Here is a 9,645-nt window from a genome sequence, read left to right as displayed (position 1 = left end):
TGTGGTTTTAGAAAAGTGTATATGAGTATGGATGTATATATAACGCCCTGTTCTGGATGGATTATATCGTTGAATGGCGGCGGATGGGGGCTGTGTGAGCCTATCAGGATTGAAAAAAGTATCGTTGGGAAAAAATTAAACCCATACATTTATCTTTTAAATATAAAATTTATTTTAATAAAATTTATAATTTAGTAACGGTTTTTAAGTAATTTCAGCAAGTACCGACCTATCAATTACCAAATTTTTAATATTTCGTCTATTATAATATAGTATAGATATATAATATTAATACATACATATATTTATATTATATTTATACTTAATATATATATAGGTTTTTACTCAAATGAGAACCCCTTGAGATATGAGATCTAATCTCAGCCACACATTTATTATTATTATATTCAATCATGGCCACACACTTTATATTTTAAGTTTTATTTTTAATTTTTACCCACCCACCCCTGCACTCCCTCTTCCCCGTGACTTCATTCCTCCCGCACTCTTCATTGCCCCCCTCTCTCTTCCCCCCTCCACCATATCCTTCCACCCACCTAATTTCCGATCTATCTCAACACTCACCACCACCATCGACCCCGTCCCACCACCGTCACGAACAACCCAAACTCTCGAGTCACTAACCCATAATTAGTCTTTATTTATTCAGTTTCCTTGTTCTAATTGAGAGAAGATTTTCCGACGATTGAGCCGGATTTATAATACCAGACACTAAAATGGAGTGATTTTTCCACTTTTGATTGATTTGTGTTCACTTTTCGGTGATTTAGGGCTGTAGTAGGTGGTTTTTTAAATATTGGTGGTGTTGGTGGTGTTATAGTTGTTTATATATGTTGCTTAATAATTAAATCCGGTGATTATCGTTATGATTTTGGTGGTCGGAGATGATAAAAAGAGCAGGTGGTTGGATTTGGTGGGCGAAGATAGTGGTCAGATCTGGTGATTTTGATTTTTTGGGAGTGACTTTTCGTTTTTCGGTGGTGATTGTGATTTTTTGGGGGTGATTTTTCGTTTTCCGATGGTGATTTTTGGTTTGACGGCAGTGATTTTTTATTTCACAGTGCTGATTACTGGTGGACGGTGGAGGTGGTGGTCGCCGGAAAATGGTGGTCGGCGGTGGTTGGAAGTGGCAGGTGGTAGAGTTACAAAGAAGATGATGTTAAAATATTAAAATGTTAAAAATTAATGTGTGGTGAGATGTTGATAATGGGTTTAAAATGAGTGATTATAATTGGATCTCATATCTCACAATAAAAAGGTTCTCAATGGGGTAAGACCCTATATATATTATATACGTGTTAAATTTTTAATTTATATTTAATATTATAACTTTATGTTATGTTAAGGGTCATATTTTCTTATTAACCAATTTTATAAATTATTTTAATAAACATTACATATTTATAAAAATACTAATGAATATAATGTAAATATAAAATTTTATTATACATATAAGTATATGTTTTTAATAGATATAAGTGTATTACTATAATTATATAATTTTATATTCAATATTTTCTCATTAAATAAATATTTAATTTTTACCTGTATTTAATTAAATATAAACTAAATTAATTTTAACATGTGAAATTTTCATATACATAAAATAATTTGAATATATACATAATATTTTTGAATATAGTTAATTAATATAGCTAATATTAGTGGAGTATATGACCTTACATTCAACAAAATTTTATATGAAACAATTTTGGTATAAGGTTACAGATTAGATAGCCAAAATTTTAGTCAGGATTTGGTTCGTCACCATACTGACATTATAAGGTGCACTTTGTCATAATTTAAAACTGGAAAAAATCTTTCTAATCTTACCCCTATGCATAAACGGTTCCTTCATACTGAAATTAAACAAAGGTGTGCGGCACAACGCCTAATCTAAAGAGGTGCATTTTACCAAAATTAGAAGTTCAAGAATGAAGACCAAATTGAAAAAGCGGTTGAAGGTAAAGGTAAGTACGGCTGTACAAACAAACCGCTGAACCGCTCGCAACCGAACCGCATTTGCGGATAATCGCGAAACGCGGAATGATTGTAGATTTAAATTTTAAAAATCGCTCATTCGCGGTTTGGATGGTTTGGATGCGATTTTAAATTCTTAAAAATTACAAAATCATAACCGCAACTCGAAACATATATTTATAATAAAATATATTTCAGAAAATATAGTTGATATCATAAAAATTAATAAGTATACACATTTATCGACTAATCTTAGGTTAATGTTAAGAATTCGTTCATAAAATTCACAATCATTATAAAATATATAACCAAACAAATGAAAAATATAATTAACATGTAATTTTTTTTATCCTTTACTTTTTTATTTTCTCTCGCCTCCACATTTTTATATGTTTTTAATATCTTTACTCCACACGGAGCATTAGTTTATATTTTATTTTTGAATGTAATTTATCATGTAACTTAAACTTCAATTTATTAATATTTCAAATTTACTTTTTTACAAATTATTAATTATTTTAAAATAAGTGGTTGAACCGCAAACCGATCCGCAATAACCGCAAATTCCCAACCGCAAATGACGCGGTTAACCGCAACGTTGCGGATGACAATTTTTTAAAACCGCTCTTCGCGGTTTGGTTCGAGTTTTACCCCAAAACCGATCTGATCCGAAGCGCGTACACCCCTAAAGGTAAGGGTGCAATGTATTATTTAGTCTTAAATTAGACATAGGCTAGTTTTGCTCGTACTATTGACATTCTTAGCTGTTGTTGCATTTGATAGCTTGCATAAAGCTATGATACATGAAAAATGTTACAATAAACTCACAACTCTGATATGTAAATTAATTCACAGCTCTGATCTGTAAACCAGTTGTAACCGCTAAAATGTTGGGCGAACCAGTAGTGGTGGATTGCCTGGCCGAAGCAATTCCTAGGAAGGGCAAGACGCTTGTAATCTGTAAACCAGTTGTAACTGCTAACATGCTAGGCAAACCAGTAGAGGTGGATTGTCCGGCCGAAGCAATTCCTACGAAGGGCAAGACGCTTGCTAGCGTGTGCAAGGAGTAAGAGAACCCGAAAGTATTATCAAATTAGCCTAAGCCTATGCTTAGGTTAGGTGACCTAAGACTTTTTTCCACTATTATCAAATTTGCGAATATAGCACATACAGCTTATCCAAGGCACTGTAAAAGTATGAACAATGGCTTTAAATAAAATTGAAAGAAAGATAACCAACACCTGGGCCAGCGAGAGATGACAATCAACTGCTGGTATTAAGCATACCATGAAGAGAGAAGTGTATAAGCGCATGAAGGATGGCATTAACTGAACTGAAAGATAGATAATTAGCACCTGGGCCAGCGGGAGATCACAATCAACTGCCAGTGTTAAGCATACCATGAAGAGAATAACAAAATTGACCATTTTTTGGCATGCACACGAAGGAGATAATAACAAAAGTGACCATTGATTTTGGCCGCCATGCATCAAGGGGAGACGCCTCTTTCAATTTGAGGGAAGAAGAAACAAAAGTGAGCTTGTACAAAAACCATTCATATAATAGAAAAATGAGTTAACCTGCTTAAGTTGACTATCATCAGGGGCTGAAAATTTTAAATATTATGTTGCAACACTAAAAAGGGGAAAATTAGCAAAAAAAAACACTAAAAAATGGAAGTAGATATTTACTTTATTTAGATACTTTCTGGTTGTACAAAGATGACAAATACAGATGAAGCAGAAACAGTTAACCTGCATCCAGATTTGGTCCCTTGTGAACTTTCTTCGATTGTGCCTGTGGAGGCAGAGAACATGAAAAAAGAATTAATAGCTAAACAAAATGGGGAGGGGGTAAAGTAGCCAAGTCTTTGCAATTAGTGGGAGGGGTTAAGTGTCAGCCGATATTAAAATGAGCCGAATGGGTCATTAATAAGCACAATAATGAAAAGTATCATGAATGGCTCTCACCTCCTTCATTGGTGTCATCGCATAGTAAAATGAGCCAAATGGGCCATTAATAAGCACAATGACGAAAATTATCACATATGGCGCTCTCAGAAAACTCATACTAATAATTAGCTGACTTGCTCCTTTTTCTTTTACCCCCAAACTCTCCCACTACTTTTTTCTTCATAAAAATATATAAAACATCACATTAAGTAGACATTATATGTTTTGCATCTCAACATATTTGCCAAAAGTTAAATTTCACACTTTCTTATATAGTTTAATGGGTTACTAAATAATTGAATAGCAAGGAAGTTCAAGCCTATCACTAACCAGAAATAGGTTTACTGTAATTAGCCTACTTGGCATATTAACAATGGAAAAAGATTTCATAAAAATCATATACTTTTCAAAAATTGAGCTACAGATTCACATAATGCCAACTCAGGCCTACATTTGGCAAATTAAACTCGTGTTAACTTGGAAGAAAATGAGTCGGTGGAGGAGCAATTCTCAAACAAAAAATGTAAAAAAATATATTGGTGGAAAAGAAAGATGATGCAACTTTTCTGTGACAACAGTGAGAACGTGCCCGAGAGGAGGGCAATATATAAAATTTGAAAGCAATGCAGTTATGCAGGCTGTTTTAAATTGATAAATAGATGCATGAATAATATGGATGAATTTTACAACTAAAGATTGAGTGTAATTATATTTTCACCCCATTCCTGTCATCATAGAATAAAACAAGAACTTCAATACTTATACTAACTACATTTATGACTAGTAATGTAAAAAGCTTATACTCGATCTGACTCATCAACCATGTCGAGTCTTCATTGCAAATTAAACATTGTACCCAATCTGACTCTCAATATAAAGACAATAATATACCAGACAGCCCCATGAACCAAATCCGTTGTTACTGCAACAATACACAGCTTCAGACAAGTTTCAGCCAAGACCTGAAGTAATTCTCGATTAAAATCAGAGAATTATAAGCCAATTAGACAACCTTCAGTACGTCAGCCACGGACCAGCCATGAACCTGTGAAGAACTCACACACATTAAAACTCATTTACAAATAAAAGAACCGTCTTAACAATAAGTATGGTGAGACATAAGTGCAAACTTGTAGGAAATTCCAACGAATGGCGTTAAGAGATCCCAGTACACTTAGCATGTTACACAGCTGGGTCTAGTTCGTTTTAAACATTTTGATGTCTAGCTATTACTTGTTAGCTTGTTGCTGTTATTTTATTTGCTGTAAGGGGCCTTCCCTCTTAAAATTTCCATGGTATGCTTGGGTGATTTTGCAGTCATTTTTTTTCTTTTTCTAATACCATTTATTTAGCAAAAGAAAAGATAAATAATGAAAGATGTAAAGAAGACAAGTTTTAGCCAATCCTAATGCAAACTCGGACTCTTTGTCCAAGAACAGAGGGCTACCCGCTAAGCTAAGCCATTTTTCCTACAAAACATCATGTAATTTATTTCCCACACATGAGAAATATATTTTGGGTTGTTGAGTATTAAGAATCACTTTTTGTATGTCACTTTCATGAAACTTTTCATCTCTTTTACGATTAAAAATCCTTGCTTGGTGACTTTCCTTGAATCAATTCACCAAAGCTTATGCTTTGTTATGTTTTCATAATACATTTCTTTGATTCTTATTCTATGAACTTCATGACTCTTCTCCACTCTGTCTAGGTATTAAAATGGAACTGATAATTACTCACAATCTACAACACGAAAATTAAAATGGAACTGATAACAAAGCTTATGCTTTGTTATGTTTTCATAATACATTTATCTTGATTCTTATTCTATAAACTTCATGACTCTTCTTCGCTCTGTCTAGTTATTAAAAGGGAACTGATAACTACTAACAATCTACAACACAAAAATTAAAACAAGTAAATTTACCAAAAAATATTCAAAGAAAACATTAAACAAAGATGTAATAAGAAAATACGAATAGAAGCTTTAAAATATGAAATATAATCAATGAATTTGAAGAAGAATACTTGATGGTTTACCTAGATTGTTTCAGTGGTGGACACAGGGGGATATAACCAATAAACTGCCTTGATTGCATCAGAAAAAGATACATCATGATTATACTTGTCTTCAGGTAAATTGCCACCGTCATGATCATCAGAATTAATAGACTTAAATTCAACTAACTCGCCATCAACAATGGAGTAAATAACGCACCCACCATCAAAAAACCAGTACAACTTGTTTGGTAATACTCCATTAATACTCGTGTCCTCTATATTAACAGCTGTAACCTCAACAAATCTGTCTCTAACAAATAACGTATTACCGCCTAAGGTTATGGCAGGAATCCATACCTTGCTTGACCAATCATACATTTTTATACACTGTTTGCCGAGAGAAGTGGCGCTAATGTTACGGCAACCAAAATATATTAGCATCAGCTGTCCATTCAACTGAAACACTCTGTGGTAAATGGAAGATGTATAATTAAGTCTAAAAAGCTCGTCCACAAACAAACTTTCAAACTTGAATTCTCCGTAAACTGTATCATAGGATGCTAGTTGTCCATAAGGAGAAACAATGTACATGATTCCAGCAATGTAGACAGGCCGACAATTACAAGGCAAAAAATCAACAACTCTATCGAATTCTCTAAAAATCCAATCCTTATCACCATTGCGATATGATAAAACCACAATTTTGTGAGCATTGCTTGCAGCGTCTACAAGAAAGAAGACGCAGTTTGGAGAATCAGGGTTGGTAGTAGACATTATCATAAACTTAAACGAAGAGTATGATATTAAAACAGGGAGGGTGAAAACTTTTTTGGTAAAAAGAGATATTAATATAAAGTATCTACGCCTCAAATTAGAAAATATTGGGCCAGAGCAGGTGATAAATAACCAATTGTGCTCGATGGCAACCGAAAGATATCGGTACGAAGAAGGAGATGGAATGCCTAATTTAATCAACGATATGTTGTAAAGTGAAACTAGATTTGATGATGTTGGTTCATAAAGTCGAAATTGTAACCTGTTGGTCAAAGTTGGAAGCGAACAATCAACATAGAAATACCAGGGTAATCTTGTACTAGTAATGGGACGAACAGCGAGCCAAGTCTTGCAAACAGCACGGAAACGAGCCTGATCTTTAAAACAAAGTCTGTCCATGATTTCACCTAATAGATTGGTATCAAGTTCACACCATACATTCATCATCTCTGAACTGCCAACTTCTTTCGAATTACCAACTTCTTTCTTCTTCTTCTTGTAAAATAATTTGTGCAATGTTTCTAGAAAGAAAGGAATTGAGAGGATGAAAACCACAGACATCTTTGGAACCATTCCCAATTGCTTCCTCCAGCACTTTTCTATTGTAAAACCCTAATTGTGCTTAAGCCCAATCTATTTACGAGAAAAGTTACAGGAAGACCATAAATTTTAAAGCCTCATTCTATCAAAATATTAGGAAATATATTATTTTGTGAAATATGTTTTATGAATATCACTAATTCCATCCATGGGTTAAGTTATATGCGGACCACTTTTTTTTGAAGATTTTGGAGACTACTTAGGTTCTGCAAGTTTAATATTGCATAAAAACATTGCAAAATATATTATTTTGCGAGCCATAATTCTTATTTTATTCAAAATCTTAAATATTATATATGTACTGCATGTAAAACATTACAAATATATTTTATTCTGCAAAACATGTTAAGTTTGCTGAATATTTGTTGAGCTTGCAGAATTTACACATTCTACTTATTAAACTTAAATGATTTTCAATAATTTTAATGAATTAGTGATACTCGTAAAATATGCTTCACAAAATAATATATTTTATAGTGTTTTGATTGCAGAACATATGTGGTCTACAAGGTCTCCAATGAAACGTGGTCTCCATAGAATTTTCCTTTACATCCTATATATATATAGGGGAATGATCAAATATAAACTAAAATTAAAATAGAAACTTAGAACTAATTTAAACCATTATATTTACCTAATCTAATGGTCCCCTAAATCACATCACCCAACTATCATGCACCATCTCACACCCAATTTCAGCTTTTCCCCTCCGTTTTTAATTTGATATTTCTCGTCAAACCGTAAATTTTTTTAAAAATCCGATTTCACTGTATTTTTCTACATCTCTCAACGATCGATTTGCATACCATATGTGTTATATTTCGAATTAATTTTTTTTTAAAAATTATTTGGTTTCTAGTTTCTATTCTAAATTGGTTTCTATTGGAGTAGCCCCCTATATATCTATATACTATACTATAATAGTCGGAATAGAGATAATTTGGTTCAACGGTTTGGTTCAACGATAATTCCCTAATTTTGATTATTACAAAAATAGATAAATAGTGTTATATATCTAATAAACTACTAAATTATTAAATTACTACTAAATATAGTATATTTATCATACTAAACTACGAATACAACTTATCATATTATTAAAAAATATAAATAATAGTGTTATATATCTGCTAAACTACTAAATTGTTAAACTACTAGAAATAGTATATTTATTCTACTAAATTACGACCACATGTTATTGTATTTTTTTTATTATAAATTTATAATCATTATATATTTATATAAATATTTTAAAAATATAATATAACTGGATAAATAAAAATTTAAAATATGAATGGGAACCCGTGCATCCCTAATTTTGATTATTACAAAAATAGACAAATAATGTTATATATCTAATAAACTACTAAATTATAAAACTACTACTAAATATAATATACTTATCCTACTAAATTACGATACAACTTATTCTATTATTAAAAGATATTAATAATAATATTATATATCTGCTAAACTACTAAATTGTTAAACTACTAGAAATAGTCAATTTATTCTACTAAATTACGACCACATGTTATTCTATTATTTTTCTTATAAATTTATAATCATTATATATTTATATAAATATTTTAAAAGTATAATATAACTGGATAAATACAAATTTAAAATATTAATGGGAACCGTGCATCGCACGAGATTTATGCTAGTATATATAATTGGAGTAAGGGAGTTTAGGTGTTACGGTAAGATGGTATGGTCGGTCAATATTGTAAATTCCTAATACTTATCAATAAAAACAAACACAACCAAAAAACCATATATGTACTAGATTTGCAAAAAAAATCCTAATACTTATAAACCTAAAAAAAAGAGAGATACAAAAATTTAAGTTGTAAAAGAATTAAAAAGCCATACCAAAATTCACCCAAATTCTTTTTATTAAAAAGTTTTTAATATAAAAAGTAGACAAACTAAATTAAATTTTACAATACTCACCATTTGAAAATTATACAGTCAACAATATAAAATTTTAGTAAATTAAAAATTTCAAAAAATATAAATTTCATGAGTAAAATAAATAAATCCAGATCAATACTAATGAAAATAATATTATCAACTTATTTATGATAATTTATAAAATTCTCATTTTTCAATCATTATCTTAATATTGTATTATATCCTCCTAATACTTATCAACCTAAAAAAAGAAATAAAAAAATCACAATAAACATTAAGTTAATTTTTTTTTAAAAAAAGTAACACAAAATTAACCCAAAATTTTTTTATTAAAAAGTTTCTAATAGAAAAAGTAGACAAACTAAATTAAAATTTAAAATACTCACCATCTGAAAATTAT

The 9,645-nt window shown here is 31.1% G+C and overlaps 1 protein-coding gene across 3 annotated transcripts; it reads right to left on the bottom strand.

Annotated features, from left to right (window-relative positions):
- Nucleotides 1–3,675: 3,675 nt before the first annotated feature.
- LOC141690216 (F-box protein At3g56470-like) lies at nt 3,676–7,388 on the bottom strand. 3 transcript variants are annotated; one of them, XR_012562691.1, is made up of 4 exons: nt 6,991–7,386; nt 5,994–6,679; nt 4,845–4,998; nt 3,676–3,798 (listed from the first exon to the last, which is right to left on the bottom strand). XR_012562691.1 is itself a non-coding variant. In XM_074494907.1 (2 exons), the coding sequence occupies exon 1, from the start codon at nt 7,299–7,301 to the stop codon at nt 5,994–5,996; it is 1,308 nt and encodes a 435-aa protein (XP_074351008.1). In that variant the 5' UTR covers nt 7,302–7,388; the 3' UTR covers nt 3,676–3,798. The 3 variants fall into 3 exon arrangements, 1 of the variants encoding a protein (XP_074351008.1); XR_012562690.1 differs by having other exon boundaries at nt 5,994–7,387; XM_074494907.1 differs by lacking the exon at nt 4,845–4,998 and having other exon boundaries at nt 5,994–7,388.
- Nucleotides 7,389–9,645: the final 2,257 nt, after the last annotated feature.

This window comes from Apium graveolens, chromosome 10, assembly GCF_009905375.1.
Source record: "Apium graveolens cultivar Ventura chromosome 10, ASM990537v1, whole genome shotgun sequence".
NCBI classification, from domain to species: domain Eukaryota; kingdom Viridiplantae; phylum Streptophyta; class Magnoliopsida; order Apiales; family Apiaceae; genus Apium; species Apium graveolens.
Note: the sequence above shows the minus strand (reverse complement) of the source record. Positions and strands in the feature narration are given on the sequence as shown.